Below are 18,848 nucleotides of genomic sequence, written 5' to 3'. Positions count from 1 at the left end.
ACCAAGAAAAAAGAATGTCAAGTGACGCCAAATCTTAGCAGCATTTGCGATCGTTTATTCAACAAGACGATGACATTTTGTTGGGGGCGAACTATGAGAATCATTTGTAAGGCAAATTGTTGGCTTCATTTATCGCCTCTGTCAATGCACTTTCTAAATGGAAAAGAGACCAGCTGTATGATCATTACTCCTCAGCATTCTTCAGGCTAAAGATAATCTACTCCATTTTATTTCTTTTTTAAAAAAATGTGTTTTTATTGATTTTGAGAAAGAGAGTGGAAGGGAGGGAGGGCTTGAGAGATAGAAACATCAATGAGACAGGAACATCACCAGCAGAGACACAGAGAGAGAAACATCGATTGGTTGCCTGCAACCGAGGTATTGTACATGCCCTTGACCGGAATCAAACCCAGGACCCTCCAGTCCCTGGCTGACACTCTCACCACTGAACCAAACTGGCCAGAGCACGGCCTTCTGGTTCTCTCTGGCTCCCAGGGCGGGGGGCACACTGTCCCGCAAGGCCACACCACTGGGGACCCTTGACCCCTGAACATCTTGGTCATTCCCTGGCTGCCCCATGCCCTGGGCACCCTCTCCAGCCCACCTGCCGGAGCGCCTGGGCTTTGCCACCCAACCACTCAGGGCCGCCCTGCGGGCTCAGACGTGCTCTCCAGGAAGGCACTCCGCCCTGAGCCATTTGCCTGGATCCTCTCACCTTGTCTGTCTGTGCTCTCCCAGCCCAGGAGCCACCCAGCAGGCAGGGCCCTGGGTCCCTTCTCAGAGGCCCCAGCGTCTACCCGTTAAGGACACTCAGTTTTGTTTTTCACCTGCAGGTGGCGCTCTGCCTTTGGGGTGGGCACTGGCTTTGTGCTTCTCTCCCGTTCGGAAGGCAGGGCGCTACCAGAGCCCTGGGAAGTTCAGCAGGCTCAGCATATTCCACTCGGGGCTTAAAGCCGAGCTCCATCTAAGCCGGCCGCCACCGCGAGCTTTCCCTCCACCTCCCCAGCCCCACCCCGGGTGCTCGCGCCCAGGCACCTCTGTCTTCCATGCTAGGGGTCTTGGGGGTGAGCTGGGCCTCAGGCAGCAGAATGGGGAGGCAGGAGGCACAGGTATGAGTGACTAAAACCGGCTACGTGGCGGGCAGCAGGCGGTCGAACCTTAACAAAGGGCAGCGGGAGGCTGCCCCCCTCCCCCCCTCCCCTGCAGACCTGAGGCCGCCTGGGGCCTCTCCTGCCTGCTCCCCTGCCTCCTCAGCTCCTGGCGTATTTACCTCCGCTCTGGGAGCGCCACAGAGCTCTCTAAATCTGCCCCCGACCTCCCTTCCCTCCGAGCCTGGCCGACAAGTATTTGCAAACTTGGTTCCCGGTGCAAGTGGGTGACTCGGGCCCCAGGGAGGAGAGGCCCGAGGTCCCTGGAAGGGCGTTCAAGTGGGGGTGGGGGTGGGGGTGGAGAGCTGAGAGGCATAGTCTCTGGCAAGCGCTTTGAAATCTGATTCTAGAGCCTTCTAAACATTCTAAAACTTCTCAGAGAGGAGGGAGGGAGCCTGGGCAGGGGGCTGGGGCGGAGGGTGGCCGCCGGGGCCGCCCTGGAGACGGAGGGCTCTTGAGGGGTCTGTGTGGCTTCCGTGGCCCCCTCCGCACTATGTGCCCCTGAGGCAGGGGCCTCACTCTCTTTCCAGGTCTCAAGGACCCTTGGAAACCAGTTGTGCCTGTTGGTGGAATTCACAAACCGCTATTTCGGCCCATTAACCTTTCTCAGCCTTTCGGGGTCATCTTGATTATATCCTTGTTCTGCCAAAGACCGGCCCTTCCACATAAATTTTGATGAACGGCAACAACTGGCCAAAGAAAGCAGATGTCTCCTGTAAGCGCTCCCAGGACCTATTTTATCTGCAGGAGAGCCAGCTCCAGGAAGGGCCGCGTGGAAGTGCGGAGACGGGGAAGGACGCTGTGTAATTAGAGGGGAATGTGCCTTCCCGTTCCTCCGTGAAAGGTGTCTGGTTTCTCTCCAAAGCCCACAGCCGGCCGGCCCGGCCCTCGCTTGGGAAAGTCAGAGTCTGCTGGGCCCTGGCAGAGCCCGCGCCCCACCTCCCTCGCCCACCAGCCAGGGGAGGCCTGCTGCAGGGATGCCAAGGTCAACGGAGACCCACCCGGGTGCTGGGGGCCTCCTGCTGAGATTTGCTGTCTCTGGTGGCAAGTCGGCCTGAATGCGATTGCCCCATCTGCATGGGGGCTGCAGGGCAGGAAGGCGTGAGGCAATCGTCCATATATAACTGGCCCGGCCCCCCAGCCTCTCTGACGGCTGGAGCCCCCGTAGCGAACTCTTGGGAAACAGACAGTGTCTGAGCTCCCTAGGGCTGCTCGGAGCAAAGCCTGGCGCTCAGGGCGGAAGATCAAGTTCGGAGCAAACGGCCAGCGAGCGCAGCTGGCTGCGGGGGTCCCTCTCTGGGGCTGCAGCCTGGCACGGGGTGGGGCCTGGGGCGATTCTTCAGCGACGGTGTCCGAGGGCCTGGCTGGCTTTGTAGCCGCGAGGATGGACAGGAGTGTGGGCAGGACCTCCTGAAAGAGCCTGTCAGGAACACACGTTCTGAAGTCAGAGGGCGCCCTCAGCACTGCGGGGTGGGTGCAGGACGGGGCTTCTCACGGGCCCCCTAAAAGAGCTCACGGCATCTAGATCTGGGGCTCCCACACCTGGTCTCGGGGTGCCTGGGCACTCTTAAGAATGATCGAACCCCGAAGTGGTTTCTTTTTCCTTCTCTGTTAACGTGGGTTCTATCTGTTGGTATGTACCATGTTCAACATGGGAGAGACACAGTGCCACGGAACCCTCTCCCTTAGCGCAGAGATGGCACCCGCACACCCCGGGCAGCCCCGCTGAGGACGTGCGAGCCCGTGGGAGAGACGGGGCCCCTGAGCTTTCTCCTGAGACACTGCTCAGGCTGTCAGGGCCCCTCGGGGTTCCCGGGGCCACACTTTGAGAACTGCTGATATAACGAACTAGGAATGGCTCCTGGGTCCCTGCTGGGCACCCCTGAAGCACTGTACCCCAGAGGAAGGGCGCAGCCCCCTGTGGATGAAGGGGGTCCCTCTCAGGGGGAGGACAAGCACAGCCGCAGAGAGCAGCAGAGCGAAGCGACGTTGACTCCTGCGAATGCTTGGTCGGCTTTCTGTGCCCTGAGCCCCGCCTTTGTCGCTGAGATCTGAAAGCCGTGACCACGCCTCTGCACCCAAGCACTTCCGTGTCAGGTGCCCTCTGTGCACGTGGCGGTGCCAGGCACTGTGCCACCTCTCCCTGTTGTGCGCATTTTACAGGTTAGGAAGTCAGATGAGGGGATTAAGTAAATCTCCAGAATGCAGGAGAGCAGGGTTTCAAACCCAGGATGCCTTTTTGGCAATCCAGGCGCTTAACCATAAAACCACAGTGCATCCTATAAACACTTCTATTATTTAAGAACCTACAAGGAGCTGAAACTGGTTTGGCTCAGTGAATAGAGCTTCAGCCTGCGGACTGAAGTGTCCCGGGTTTGATTCCGGTCAAGAGCATGTACCTTGGTTGCGGGCACATCCCCAGTAGGGGGTATACAGGAGGCAGCTGATGGATGTTTCTCTCATCGATGTTTCTAGTTAACTATCGCTCTCTCTTCCTCTCTGTAAAAAATCAATAAAAATATATTAAAAAACAAAAAGAACCTACAAGGAAAAGCTCACACATCCAGATCCACCAGGAAAAAGCTCACACATCCAGATCCATCCGGAGAAGGCTCACTCATCTAGGTATGTGCCACTGGCCCAGCTCTCTTGCCAGGCCGATTTGACACCCCGTAAGTGAGCGTGTTGGTGCCGGTGTTGTATCAGAGCCTGGGGAGGGCATAGACACATTGCATGGGCACCAAACACAGCCCTGTCTCTGAGCTCACAGGCACAATCGTACAAAGATGGTGTGAGAGCCAACAGCACAAGCTACACAGGAAGACCATCCTCGGCATCGGAGTGGAGGCTGCTGGGAGCCAGAGAGGACTGGGAGGAGGAGGGTTTGTGCCGGGCTGAGAGGGGAGATGTCAGTGGACGGGAAGAACATGGACATGGGTTCAGGAACTCGCCTTCAGCTGGAGTCCCAGTCCTCCATCCATGAGAGGCGTGAACCTGAGCCCTCCCGGAGCTCCCAGGGCTCAGGAGAGCGTGCAGCGCGGACTCTTCTGGCACCGATGCCAGCTCCGCTCACTGGCTGCACCGCCGGGCAGCTTGTCTTGTCCCCTCCCTGCTCATGCCCACGTGCTGTCTCCCAAGTCCAGCCACCCTGATGTGCGGGCCCCACCTTGGCGCTGGCCTCACAGCCGGACACTGCTCGACGTCTCACACTTTTCTAAGCTCCTGGCAGCTCCCCCTTTCCCCAGCGTTTCCCAACTGAGTCATTCCCCCAACCTCCTCTGAGGTCTCCCAGACCGCCCCGTGACTCTGGGGGCCCCCCCACTTCCTGTTCTGCAGCCCTCGGCCAGTTGCTTTAACCTCTTGTGAACCTCAACTTGCTCACGCGGAAAACCCAGGAGGAAGATGCCTCAGGGGCTGCTTGGAAGTTACTGATTGTCCGTCACCCGCTGCCCGCCATGCGGGCCCCGCCAGGCCTTGCTGATCAGAGCGGCTCCCTATCGGTGTGTTCCCCGTCTCCGTGCCCGGCACCCAGGGCAGGGTTGCAGGCGACGCACACTATGAAATGTCCTATTGGATTCATTCATTTCCCTGCTTCACATTTCAAATCATCAGGAAACTGGGTCATCATGGAAACATAAAAAGAGAAATGGAGGGAAAAAAGACTGCCCAACCTCCAGGGGAGAGGAGAGCTGGAGAGCTCAAACTTTCTGCTTTTACCAAAGCACGCACCCCCCGACTTCCTCCTCCCCCGCTGGTGCCCCTTTCACCGGGAGAGCGCTGCTGAGGAGGGCGAGGGGTACGTGTGGGACGGTTTTCAGGGGCAGGAGCTGTTCGTGGAAGAAGACCGGTTTCTGACTCCAGCCCACATCCTCAGCGCGAGCTGAGCTGCTGTTTTCCAGAGGAGAGGGAGGGAAAGGGGAGAAGTGGGAGGGGGAGAGGGGAGAAGCGGGAGGGGGAGGAGAAGGGGGGTGGAGGGTGGGGGGAGCGGCTGTAGGAAACTTCAGTGCATCACTCTGACAGGCTAATAATTACTGTTGGTTTCCTGCTCCTCGCTTTTTCTTATGTGGGTTGGGAATCTCGAGCTAAAAGAAATAACCGTTTGCAGTTTTGAGAAGTTATGGATGGCGACGGCCAGGGGGAGGGGCGCAGTGGGTGGGGACGAGGAGCGGGGGGATGGGGACTCTGTAATCCTGTCAGCCATCAGCGTAGAGAGCTCAGAGGAGGGAGGAAGGGATTTGGTGTGCAGTGGGACGCAGGGTCGAAAGGCCTGCGTGGATGGTCCGTGTGACCGAGACCCAGCGTGGACTGGGGGGAGGGGTTTCTGGTGATTATTTCAATATTACCAATATTCCTATTGGTAGAACTTATTTATTTTTTTAATTTAAAAAAATATATATTTTATTGATTTTTTTACAGAGAGGAAGGGAGAGATATAGAGAGCTAGAAACATCGATGAGAGAGAGACATCGACCAGCCGCCTCCTGCACATCCCCTACTGGGGATGTGCCTGCAACCAAGGTACATGCCTTTGACCGGGAATCGAACCCGGGACCCTTCAGTCCGCAGGCTGACGCTCTATCCACTGAGCCAAACCAGCTTCAGCTATTTGTTTATTTTATGTGTTTTAAATCCTCCCTTTTGGAGTGAGGATATTTTTTCCTTTGATTTAAAAAAAAAAAAGCATATTTCTTTATTGATTTCAGAGAGGAAGGAAGAAGGAGAAAGAGACAAGCATCAGTGATGAGAGAGAATCATGGATCGGCTGCCTCCTACAGCCCTCCTCCTGGGGATCAAACCCGCAAACCAGACCTGTGCCTTTGGCCAGAATTGAACCCAGGTCCCTTCAGTCCACAGGCTAATTCTCTAACCACTGAGCCAAGCCGGCTAGGGCTTCCTTTGATTTTTAGAGAGAGCGGAAGGCGGGGGGGAGTGGAGAGAGAGAGATAAAGAGAGACATTGATGAGAGAGACATTCATTGATTGCCTCTCACACGCATCCTAACCAGGGGATGGGGATCAAACTCTCAACCCTGCGGAGCACAGGCCCATGTTCTAACCACTGAGCAACGCCAGCCGGGGCCTCTGTCTATGCTTCAGTTACCGCTGGCATTCGATACTATGTTTGTTTCAGGCCTGCTTCACCATCTCCATGCCACGGTGACATTACCCGTTAGGATTTCGTAGCTACCCTGTGAGGAGGTTTTCGCTCGGGATGCTTTTAGCTGGAATAACAGATGACCCAATTCAGAGCTAATGAAGAGAAGTTAAAAGGTGTGTGTGTGTTTTTCAGCTCCCATGAAAAGAAGGCTAGAGACACGCTTTTTCTCTACTGTCCACGTTGTCGAGCTGTCCCTAACGCTGGTGGGGCAGCTGCTGGTGGGGGCCAGGCCTCGGAGGTCTCTGTCCTGCACCCGGGCCAGCTTCGGGCAGCAGCATGTTCCTAAGAGCAAGGATGCTGGCTTCCCAGAAGCCTCTGGGGCGGCCGCGCTGGCACGGCCTGGCTCGGGCATGCCCGCTTCTGAACCCGCAGATAGCTTTGATTGGCGCGGGCGAATGAGCCGGTGTAATCGATATTGAACACCGAACCACAATGTCCTCCACATGCGTCCATTTTCTGGATCGGGGCTGGCAGGCGGGAGCCGCGCTGCAGGTCTGGCGGCCTGCCTGCTCCTCTGAGCACACGGAGGCCAGCTCCGCGGGCGGCGGGCGGCAGCTTCGGAGACAGACGCACGGAAAGTTTAACCTAAAGCATTACTAACGGCCCAACCGGGCGCTCAGTTGGCTGGAGCACCGTCCTGCGTGCCAAAAAGTTTGTGGGTTCGATTCCCAGGCAGGATGCATGCCGAGGCTGCGGGCTGGGTCCCTGGTCCGAGTGTGTGCAGGAGGCAACCCATCAATGGTTCTCTCTCATCCTTGATGTTTCTGTCTCTCCCTCCCTCTCCCTTCTTCTCTGAAGTCAACAAAAGCACCCTCAGAGGGTCCCAGGAGACTTCCCAGGGTGCCCAGCGCAGCATTGGGTCACATGCCCTCCCTCTCGTTGAAAATAGCTGGGATGCAAGGGCCTCACACCTGCAGCCTCTTCCTGGGGAGGGAGCTTTGCCCGCGGAGGAGGCAGCCAGCCCTCTCGGCCTCACGCCTCTCTCCCAGCCCCTCCCGCCCAGCGGCGCTCTCTCGGAGCCACCAGGGCCCAGTGTCCTGCAGCCACAGGCCAGGTCTCCGGTTGTTGGGGACAGACAAAGCACGTCCGCGTCTCTTCTGCCACCTTGCCTCTGATACTGTCATTGAGCACCTCCGGGCTCCCTGCCACAGCGGTTCCCTGTGACCCCCTCTCCCAGGCGCCCCTCTCAGTGAGGACAGTGATGGGCTTTTGCACCAGGTCATACAGTTCGTATCCAAGTTCTGCCCTGACTTGCATGGCCGTGTCACGGTACCTCCTTTCTCTGTGCCTGAACGAAGGTCTCATCTCTTAACGGAGAATCAAAGCGCCCATCTCATCGGTGCGCTCTGAGGAGTAAAGGAGGGGATGCAGAATGGGTCTGGGACGAGCTTTGTTTTGTCAGCTATTATTGTTCCTCACTTTCTATCCAAGGAAATCTAAGTTTCTTAAGTGACCCTTAAAGATCCTAACCAAAGGACTTGTATGCATGCACATAAGCCTCACCAAGGACACAGACAAAAGGGTCATGCGTCGTGTTTTGTTGTCTTGTCTTTTTCTCCTTTAATTCAAGACAGGGTTTCTCAAACCTTCATGCGCGTGAGAATCCCCCGGAGAGCCTGTTCCAGCACTTTCCGGGGCCGTCGCCAAAGACACGGGGGCACTGGGTCAGAGTTTGTGTCACTGGGTGAGAGGAGCCATGAATGGGCGTTTGTTTGTTTCTGTTGTAATCCTCACCTGAGGGTATGGTTTTCATTGGGGGGGGGGGGGAGAGAAAGGAAAGAAAGAAGGAGAAAGGGGAGGAAGAGAGGGAGGGAGGGAGGGAGGAAGGCTGGTTGCCTCCCACCCTGGCTCAAGCACGACCCTCTGGTGCACAGGATGACCCTGCAACCAACTGAGCCACACTGGCCAGGCGTGAACCTGCACCAGGAAATGCCAAAACCGCTGTTCCCAGGACCCACTTTTACACACCTCTTCTGCAGCGGCAGGTGGTGAAACACTTGCTGTTTCGCAGGTTCTGTTGCAATCGAGTGCGGCCACTGCAGCCGGCGGGCGCAGCCACAAGGACAGCACAGACACAAAGGGTGTGCTGTGCTCCAGGGACACTGACTTTCAACACAGCCTCCTGGCCCGAGCGGCCCTGAGCCTGCTGTGTGCCCTCAGCCTGCGTGTGCCCTCAGCCTGCGTGTGCCAGCCTGACCCCGGTCAGGGCTCCGCGTCTCCTCTATTTGGGGGAGTGGAAGGGGTGGGAGGGAGGATATTTCCAAAGCACTACTGAATTGTCCAGTTCTGTTCTCTAGTAGAATGCTTCACAGCCTGGGTTTGGTGGGTTATATGTTGGCAAGAATACCACAGAAGTGGTATTTTGTACTAAAGGCAAAAATTGTGCAAGGCTTTGAAATGGACCAGATATCCACTCGAAAGGAAGGCTGGGCATTGTCTAGCGCGTCCTCTGGTTATCTAATTGGCTGCGGGTCTGTGCCTTCCATTGTCTGAGCTCTTTCACGGCTCTGTAATTTGTGTACTACTGATGGTATTGTCTCTCATTTAAAAAAAACATATTTTATTGATTTTTTACAGAGAGAAAGGGAGAGGGATAGAGTTAGAAACATTGATGAGAGAGAAACATCGATCAGCTGCCTCCTGCATACCCCCTACCGAAGAGGTACCCGCAACCAAGGTACATGCCCTTGACGGGAATCGAACCCGGGACCCTTCAGCCCGGAAGCCCACATGCCATCCACTGAGCCAAACCAGTTAGGGCTGGTATCGTCTCTTAATTCTCTTCTTTTTAAAAATGCGAACCGTGCCCCTTAGACATACTGTTGGTGTTTGACCTGTGGATGTAGATCCATCTTCTATTAGGCAACTGAAAGCCAGCATGCCTGACGTATATCAAACGTTGGGTTCTCTCCGGAGTCTACCTTAAACCGGTTGTGACATGTTACTGGTTCCTCCATTAATTAATGAGTTAAATAATGCCTTTGGCATGCTCACTTCACATCTGCATCTGAGTCATAATTATACTCTGGGCTTCGGTATTAACCGTTAGCAGTGTTTTTCATCACAGCCCTTTGGAAAGCAGGAAATGTTGGTTCTTTACTCATGTTGGGGACACTCATTTAAACCACTTGATTCAGGAGGTTCTGGCAGAGGTGTATTTTCTCTTCATTAGGGAAAAAGATATTTTGAGACAAAGTGGATATTCCAGTTTGCAACAGTGTATCACCCGGTGGTTGAGTATCCACTGGAGATCTTGGCCTGAGTCAATGGCAACATTGGGATTGAAACACAGCAGAACTGGCCACTCCAAAACGCGCTACTTTGGCACCTGGGTTACTTTGAACCTGAGGGCAGTGGAGACCCAGGGGACTGAAGAAAACCCTTCACCTCTCCCACAAGCTCCTGGCAGAATTTAGATAGAAGCCTGGCTTAGAACGAGAGCTGTTGCCACAGATGACCTTTTAATCTGAAAGACTTCCCTGCAGCGCGGAGCAAGCCTCTGGTTATCAAACTCAGCTCTTCCTGTGGTTCTGGGAATTACTGTCCTCCCCGTGAGGCCGCTGGCTTAACTTGTCCCATTCCTCCACTTAGGCGGCATAGAAGTCTTCATCGCCTGACGCTCGGGTCTCCTATTTTTAGGGGCTTCCATATGGCCGGAATGAAATGTTTTCTTCCTGTTGATTTTATGGCGATTTAACTAGGAGGCCAGCCAGAGAACCTATAGAAGGGTAAAGGACACTTTCCTGCCTGGACAAATCCGTGCTCGATGTCCCCAGCTGGACATCGGAGCCACGCCAACACCTTCTCGCCTTCTTTCCTGGAAAGCAGGAAGTGTTGGTTCTTTATCATGCTGGGGACACTCATTTAAACCACTTGGTGAAGATGGTTCTACCAGAGCCTGCCCGTGTAAAGGTGTATTTTCTCTTCATTAGGAAAAAAGATACTCTGAGACAAAGTGGATATTCCAATTTGCAACAATGTATTACCCGGTGGTCTGAGTATCCACTGGAGATCTTGGCCTGAGATTGAAACACATGACCCTGATGGGAGAACTCTCCACTCCAAAACGTGCTCCTTTGGCACCCGGGTTATTTCCGCAGGCCTGGGGGGGGGGGGCCGCCGGCGTGGGCGCAGACCCTGGCTTGTCCCCTTACCAGCTTTCGGACCTGAAAGTCACTCCATCTCTGTGCCCCCGTTTCCTTAGGTATCAAACCCTGCGACAAGGACGCCTTTCTCACAGGACCGCCTCAGGGTTCACGGGCTCCATGGGAGCGCGTGCGTCGCACGGCACACGATGGCCTCCTCAGTACACGCTCGCCGATGGAGTCTCGGTCATTGTGCGTGTTTCCATCCCAGCTTGGCCAGGCTCCGTGTCTGGGGTGTGAGTTACTTCCCATTCCGGGCCTCCGCCCCACCTGCCGCGGGCTCCCCGGAGATGTCCGGATTCGGGCAGGAAATGGAGGTTCTGTGCGGCTTTGACATGGACCCAGTACACCAGCGCTTGGGTAACTTGGATGGGAAGTTCAGGGGCTCGGGGCGCCGTGCCCGGGGCGGAGCGGCCGTGTCCCCGCGGCGGCGGGAGCAGGTGAGCGGGAGGAGGACGGTCTGCTTTCGCGCCGCCTCGCCCGGGCGCCCCCGAGGCCGGGCCCACCCACCGCCCGCGCCCCGGGACGGAGGAGCTTTCTGCGCGGCGCCCGCCCGCCCGCCCGGCGGGGCCCTTCCGCCCCGGTGGGTCCCTTTCCCGGTCGGAGTCGCGCGCTCCGGGCGGGACGCCCCGCAGGAGGCCGCGGGGGCTGGCGCTCCGGCCAGAAGTCGGGGGCCCGCGCGGGCTGACCCCGCGGACAGGACCCGAGGTAACGGCTGTGCGGGGCGCCCGGCCGGCACCCAGCCCTCCCGGCCCGCCCGGCGAAGGGAGCGGCGCCCACGCGCCGGCGGGCGGCCGCCGGGGAAACTGAGGCACGCGGGTCCCGCCCGCACCTGCGCCCGCCACGCCGCTCCTCGCCCCGCGCGTGGGGCGCCCACGTGACCGGCCGGGCGGAGCCGGCGGGCGGGGATCACCTGAACAAGGGGGTCACGTGAGCGGGGCGGGGCGGGGGCGGGGCCGGCGGCCTCACGTGACGCGGTTCCGGGGCCGCCGCCGCCGCCGAGCCCAGCCGAGCCGCGCGCCCCTCGGCGCTCACTCCGCTCCGCGCCGCCCGCGCTCAAGGTCCGCTCTGCCCGGCGGCCCGTCCGAGCCCCCGGCGCGGCCCCCGGCCCCGCGCGCCGCCCGCCCCGCGCCCCCCGCGCCCCGCGCCATGGGTGCCGCCACCGGCCGGAGCGCCCACCCGGGGCCCGCGCCCGCCGGCCGCCCGCTGCGCTCGCTGCTCGCGCTGCAGCTGCTGCTGCTCGTCGGGGCCCCCGGCGCCGCGCGGGCCCAGGGCGCCGACTTCCCCGAGCTGTGCAGGTGGGTGCCGGGCGTGGGCGCGCCGCGGCCGGGAGGGGACCGGGCGGCGGGGAGGGTCCGGGGTCCCCGGGGCACCTCCCGTCCAGGCTGGGGTCCCCCCGCCCCGAGGGAAAGTTGCCCGCGGGGCGGGGGCCGGGCCACTTGTGGCTGTCACCCGGGCTTTGTGTGCGGGCGGCGGGCGGCGGGCGGGACGGCGCGGGGGCCGCCGGCACCTGGCCCGGCCGCCGGGAAAGTTGGCGGCGCAGGAGCCCCGGGCGCGGCCGCTTTGTTCCCTCCGAGCGCCCGGGCCGCGCGCTCCCCGTGGGCCGCCCGCGCGCACGGACGGCGGGGGCCCGGGGTTTTGGTTTCATTTGCCGACGGCTTCCTCCATGTGGGTTTCCATTATTACTTTTTCCTTGGAGTCTCCTTCCCACGGAAGCCACTTTCTTTTTCCTCTCTCCCCCCCTTTTTTCCCGGTGGAGGAGCGGGGTGCCCTGGCTCCCGGGATTTCGCCCCGCGCGCCTCCGAGCCCAACTTCCTGCCGAGTTGCTCCCGTGATGTCATTGTCTCGTGCAGACGGTTCCAGCGGAGCCGGGGCTCCGGAGCCCGATTGTGTAACGCCGTCCGGGCCGCCGACGGCTCCCGCTCCCCGGTGGCGAGGGGCCGCGCCGCCCGCGCGCTCAGCCCTCCGGCCTCCCCGGGCGGCGAGGAGGACGGGAATCCAGCGCCCCCGCCCCCCAGGACCCCACCACCCTCTCTGGCACAAAGGAAGCAGAGGGGGAGGTGGGGGGACGGGTGGCCAGCCCCCCTGGGCGCTAGCGGGTTCCTCCCGGATGGAGGAGGGTGAGCCCCCGGGAGCTGGCGGAGGGCCTGGTGGGGTCTTACTCTCCCCGGCGCCCCCACCCCCGGGCCAGAGCTCGGAGAGTGTTTTCCTAAGGAGGCTGCGCGCCTGGAAACTCTGGAGAGATCCCCTTTCTTCCCCCTCTCCGCAGGGGGAGGGGCCGGAGGGAGCCGCTCCCGGACTGAGTTTATGGGCCCGCTCTCTGCCCCGACCCCCACCCCCTCCCCCACCCCCACCCCCACCCCCACCCCCACCCCCGCCCCCGCCCCGCCGCCCAAGTACCGCGCCGCGCGCCCCAAGAACGCCGGGGAGGCCAGCCTTCTCTCCAGGAGAGCCGTCCAGCGGGGCTCGCCATGCCCAGCAGGTCTTGCTCTCGTTAGCAAATCGGAATGTATGCCTCCATCGTGAAGGTTAAACTTGGCCTCCAGGGCGGCCCCATACGGCGTGGCTGGCTGGTGTGGGGGAGGGGGCTCAGTCACCCCTGCGCCAGGGGCTGCATTCCTTAACCCGTCTCCAGGTGGGACAGAAAGTGGCCTTCGTGCCTTTGAATGCGTCTCCCCACCGGTAAAGGTGGGCATAAGGTGCCCCCGGGAGGGTGCCAGCAGGGCCACATGCCTGGTTAGCTGAGGAGCGTGCCCTCGGCGTGCCCTCTGCGGGTGTATCTGTTTGAGAGGATCTCTGGAGTGGGTGTGTTTCGTTTCTCTTTGGAGGAAAAACCGCCTCCGAGGGCTCTGCCCGCTTCCCCCTTTGTCTGGCTGCTCTGCTTCCCAAGGAGACTTCTCCAGAGCCATGTGCGACCTCCCCACCCAGGACCGAAGGGGAGTTCTCCGTGTTTGTTTTAGAGGATTCCTTGGCCTGGGTCCTTGTGAAGGCGTTTTCTTTGGGGGGGTGTGTGAGAGAGAGAAGAATCGTGGTACTTTTTTGAGATAACACCGGCTACAAGTTCCTGAACTCCAGCACACACTTCCTCGAAGATCGGGAATGTGAGCTGATCTGTGACTTATTTTTTTAAGTCCGGTGTGAAAAGTTCTACAAAACATCACCAAAGCAGGGTGGACGAAGCGGCTTTTCAGTCCGTCCCTGGGTGCCCATTTGGCGGAGACGCAAACACTCTCCACGGCCCAGCGGGAGTGTGAAAAGGCGCCTCGGAGGTGTTAGTGTGCCTTTGGGCTGCTTGTCCGTGGGGCGGCCCCGGTGGGCGCAGGCACACGCCACATGCTTTTCCGTGGGTATTTTCTATTGAAACGGCCTCATTCATGGTGGTTTGGGGTCCAGGGCAGTCCCCAGACGCCCCTCCTCCGAGCCACAGGGCTGGCGTGCCCAGACACTGTCCAGGCCTCACTAGATGCCCCCATAGTAAATTCTCATCGCCTCTAAAACGCCGAGTTCGAGTTCTGCGGCTGCAGCCTCCTGGATCCAGAGGGATGTTGTCTGCAGTCCCTGAGGGCCGGCGGGAGGGGGCTGGGCCCTCGGGCTGGGGGACAAAGGTTTGGGGGACAAAGCTTCGGGGTGAGGAGTGGCCCTGACCGCTCCTGGGGTCACTCCTGGGGTGGGGGTGGTGGGCAGGGGGGCAGTTCCTGGCAGGGTCCATTGTTGGAAGGATTTCAGCAGCAGCTTGAGCTGCGCCCGTGCACACGGAGGGGACAGAGAGGCAGGACAGCCCCCGCACGGCTCCCACAGTGTGCTGGCTCCACGTGGCGCTCACTGAAATAAAGGCGCCGGTTCTTCGGGGCGATGGGGTCTAGTTTCCAGGTGTCAGGACTGCTGCCCGGCGGCCCTGGTGAGCCTGCGCCGGGGAAGAAGTTGGCGGCTCTGAGCTGCAGAGTCAGCTCTTTGCGGGAGGCGGCGGCTGCTAGGAGGCCTTGTTCCCGAGGTGAGGCCAGCGTGAGCGCTGCGCTGGCCCCACAGAGGTCCCAGGCCCAGCACTGCTGTGCTGGGAGGAATGTCTGAGAGTCGCCGGACCAGAGGAGGGGGGCAGAGAAAGCGGTGGGGGGAGAGAAGGCGAGCAGAGGCCCGGCAGCCCTCAGCAGTGACCACCCTGCCCTGTCGCTCTCCTCACTTTCCGAAAGTGTTATCTCCACACACAATAGGTGAGCTCCCAGCCTTTGTTTGAGGTGCTAACGTCCTTAATGAGCGAGGTCTTAGCAGTTTGTACCAGTCACAAACCGAAGCATCAGGCTGGCTTGATTTACACAGTTAACCACTTTAAAAATTTATTCGGGACGAGTTTCCCCCCAATTGTTTGGGTATAAATCCTGGAAGTTTTTATTACACTGAGGACAAGAGAATAAGGAAGCCAGCTGGGAGTTGAGGTTGGTGTAGTTGCTGTCTCTAGATATTTTTTTCCCCCTGAAAAAAAAAAAAAAATTTCCCCCCCGAAGGAACAATGCTCATATGCTTAATTTGGGCCACATGTTAAACTTGGACCGCTTCCATGTGTGTGTGTACATTTCTTGCAACAATAAGTGTGTAGAAGTCCAAGATTGTTAATTACGGGCACATTAGACCGCATGCATTAATTCTTAGAACAACTTCCGGACGAGTTCCCAGGCAGTGGATTCCTGATTGGGCTCCGCATCTTTTATCATGGTTCTGCGGAGGAATTTTTGAAGGATGGGGTTGAGAAAAAGAATTCCGATGTTCTCATCTCTAGTTTGACCTTGGCACATACCACGGCATTGTGCTGGGCAGGGAGAATTCAACAGGGTTCCAGGCCTAGGACGAGGGGCAGAGAGCAAGCAGCTCCTTGCTTTGGAGGCCCTGCTCCTGCCTCCCTTTTCACAGCTTGTCCCAGGAAGGGAGACTCCTGGGGATGCCCCCCACTTGGTGGTGGATGGTGTGTGAAGTGGTGGGAGTTGAGACCCGGGCGGGCGACTCACGGGCCTTTGTTTTCCTCACAGCTGGCTCGTGGCCGGTGGGGGACAGAGGCCTGAAAGTATGCTAGGAGGGCCTTCTCACCTTTAGCCCTGGCGACGTTATTCTCCTGGAGTTCTGAGGCATTTCTTAAGCAGAGGGGAGAACTGGGAGGGGCTGGGGCTGGAATGGAGGCATCTGCAACGGAATGCCACACGGATCCCCAAAGATTGTGTTGGCCTTGGCCTTGACGGCCCTCCCTGGGAGGCAGCCGCATGAACACCCTCCTCCCCTCATTTTTGTTAATTTTAAATGATATGTCATCTTCGTCTTGATTTTGTCCTCAATCCAAGAGTCACTTAGATGTTGCTAGTTTTTGGCTCTCGTGAATAAAAGCCTTTGTGAACATTTGAGCACGAGGTTTTGTACATGCATTCTTTTTTCTTTTTCGTTTTCTTTTTTTGGGGGGGAGGGGTTTGGAGGGAAGATACTTGGCTGGTGAGTGAGCGTTTCACTTTGTGGACGCTGCCAGCCTGCGTTCGGAATGGGTTGTCCATTTTGTGTTCCCACCAGCAGCCTGTTCCATTTGCTCCTGTCTTCTGCCAGCACTGGATGGAATCTGTCTTTCCGGCTTCAGCAGCTCTCGGGCTTGCAGTGTAGCTGTGTGATTCTGATGTTCGTGTGGCTGCTGGCCTGCGAGGTGGAAGATGTGCTTTGTATTTATTGTGATGCCTAATGATGTTGAATGTCTTTCATGTCTTTAGTAGAGTCTGTTAAAATCAATCTTTTGTTCCCCATCCTTTAAAATTTTTTTTGGGTCATCTTAGTTTTAAGAATTCTTTTTCTTTTTAAAAAATATTTTTATTGAATTTAGAGAGGAAGGGAGAGAGAGATAGAAACATCAGTGATGAGAGAGAATCATTGATTGTTTGCCTCCTGCACGGCCTCTGCTGGGGATCAAACTCGGGACCCTTCAGGTCGACACTGTCTGTCCACTGAGCCAAACAGACGAGGGCTTAAGAATTCTTTGTGTATTCTCAGGTATATAGAATATGTATTATGAATATTTTTCCAGCCTTTGACTTGCTCCTTTTAATTTTCTTAATATGTTCTTTGAAAAATAGATATTTTAAAAAATGTTGATGAACTTCCACTGATGTTTTAAAATTATATATTTAAAAATCTTTGCTTAGCTCCAGGTTTCTCAGCCTCGGCAGCGCTATTTGGGCCAGGTAACTGTGTGGGATGCTGCAATCCCACACACACAGTTACCTGGCCCAAACAGCAGCGCTGCTGAGGCTGAGAAACCTGGAGCTAAGCAAAGATTTCTAAATACGTATTTTTAAAACATCTCCCCACCATATGCCAGGAGCACTGCCCCCCCAAACCCAGTGGTAACAAGCACACACGTCTTCCTTCCCATTTCAGATGCCTACAAGGGTGGAGGACAAAAATCACCTCCAAGGGGAACCCCTGGGTCTCCTCGAAGGCCACATAGGTTTTTTCCTGCGACGGTCTCTAGAAGCTTTATAAGTTTAGCTTTATGATATTTTTTGAGTTAATTAAAAAAACAGGTTTTTAATTTATTTTTTTTAGAGAGGAAGGGAGAGGTGAGGAGAGAACAACGTCCGTCGTGGGGCTGCCTTTTGCATGCCACCCCTACTGGTTTCCGACCTGGAACCCGGGCACGTGCCCTGAGGGAGAGGAGCCGGTGACCGCTCGGTGCACGGACGGACGACGTGCCGGGCATAGTCGGCTTTTGTGCGAGTTAGTTTTGTTCGTTTCTGTGAGGAGCGGGCGACCTTACTCCCCCGTTAGTATCTCTAGCTCTGCTTGCTGAGGCCTTGTGGAGGGCGCGCGCAGCTGTTTGCGGGGCGAGGGCTGCGGTTTCTGAGCTGTGCTGTGCGTGGCTGCTGGAGGCCCGCACAGGTTTGCTTTGTGGAGAGGGCAAGGGCGATGGCAGCGTTTCACGGGCCGTGGGGCCGTTTCTGTGGAGCCGACATCTTCTCTCTTTACGTTCTGGTAACACTCCCCCGCGAAGCCAGCGGCGGTGCCTCTCTGTGGAGGAGCTCTGCCTATAGTTTCAGTTTTATCTGCTTCATCTACTCACATTTTCCACTCCCCCCCCCCCCAGGCGATTTTGGTAGTCTGTAGTTTCCTAGAAAGTTTGTGGTTTTTAATTAGGTATCCACATATAAATATGGAGCATGCTACTTTTATACTTTTGAAAACACTGTTTGTATCTGTAGGTAAGTTTAAAAAATTCCTGCTCTTTACTTATATAAAATTATCCCCTTCACCACAGTTCCTAAAGATGTACCTTTTTTTTTTTTTAATCTTTCCAAAAGAAACAGCGTTTTGTTCAGCTCGCCATCTCTATCACCGTTTACTTTCCATGCTCTTAATTTCTGCTCTCTCTTACCAGCTCTCCCCTCATCCTTCTTTGCCTGGTTTGGGGTGAATTTGAAGCCGTATGCCTCTTTGTCCTGAAGACCATGCCGCTCGCAGGCTCTGATACGCAGTTTTTCAATCCTTCAGTTCTGAACTCTTCCTTCTGGGGCCCAAATGTTCTAACTTTGTCCACTTCCTGAGCTCACCGAGTTTCTGGCCGATTTCTCCCCAGGTAGACGGGTCACCCCCTCGCTGTGGCCGGGAAACACGGTAGAATTTATTGACATTTCCCTTGTGGCCTAGCACCTAGTCAAGCCGCGAGTGTTGTGTGTGTTTGGAAACAGTGTTCTCTCTCTGAGTCAGAGTTCCATGGCGGGGCTGGGGCAGCCACTCCTCAGCCTGGCCCTGACCTAGTCTTTGTCTTGCTCGTTTGTCTTTCGCGTCTGGCTGCCCCGTTGGACGGGCTCCGAGAATGTCTTGTGTCCCGTGTCCCAGCTTAGCCATTCTCCTGTGTTTACAAGCCCTGTAACCTCCTGAGGGTCCTGCGTGTGCGTGTGCGTGTGCGTGTGCGTGCGGGGGGGTGAGCACGGTTTCCAGTGGAGGTGTATTTCCACAGCCTGCTCTTGCTTCATGAACGGCTCTTGGACGAGGCTGTAAAGTCCTGCTCTGTGAGGACTGCTCCGTCCATTCTCGCTCCTTGCCTCCAGCTTCTTTGTTGGCATTTGTAACATTGGTTTTTAGTGCCCTGTGGCCACTGGTGATTCCCTGGAGAGCTCTGTGCAGTCCAACCCCCTCCAGCCCCCTCCTCCTCCTCCGTCCCCCCCCCCCCCCCCCCCCCCCCCCCCCCCCCCCCCCCCCCCCCCCCCCCCCCCCCGTCCCCCCATCCCCCTGCGGCCCCCCTCCGGCCTGCAGCTGCACGGAGTCAGATGGAAGCAGTTGTTGGAGCTTGGCTATAAATTGTTTTTGGGGAGGCCGGGGGATGGGCAGGGCGTTCCTCTGGCTGGTGTGCCTCCGAGCTTTCCCGCCCTCCCCATGA

At 57.4% G+C, this 18,848-nt stretch overlaps 1 protein-coding gene across 7 annotated transcripts in view; it reads left to right on the top strand.

Annotated features, from left to right (window-relative positions):
• Positions 1–11,580: 11,580 nt before the first annotated feature.
• The window catches only part of IGF2R (insulin like growth factor 2 receptor), an 88,667-nt gene continuing 81,399 nt past the window's right edge, over positions 11,581–18,848 (top strand). For 6 of the 7 annotated variants that reach the window (XM_036413797.2, XM_036413800.2, XM_036413798.2 and 3 more), the window contains exon 1: positions 11,583–11,748. In XM_036413797.2, coding sequence (XP_036269690.1) covers positions 11,600–11,748 — 149 coding nt within the window. In that variant the 5' untranslated portion in view covers positions 11,583–11,599. Of the gene's footprint in view, positions 11,749–18,848 lie in introns of all 7 variants that reach the window. The other variant, XM_036413802.2, reaches the window with a different exon arrangement.

Source organism: Pipistrellus kuhlii, unplaced genomic scaffold (genome assembly GCF_014108245.1).
Source record: "Pipistrellus kuhlii isolate mPipKuh1 unplaced genomic scaffold, mPipKuh1.p scaffold_m20_p_5, whole genome shotgun sequence".
NCBI classification, from domain to species: domain Eukaryota; kingdom Metazoa; phylum Chordata; class Mammalia; order Chiroptera; family Vespertilionidae; genus Pipistrellus; species Pipistrellus kuhlii.
This window is presented reverse-complemented; position numbering and strand designations above follow the sequence as displayed.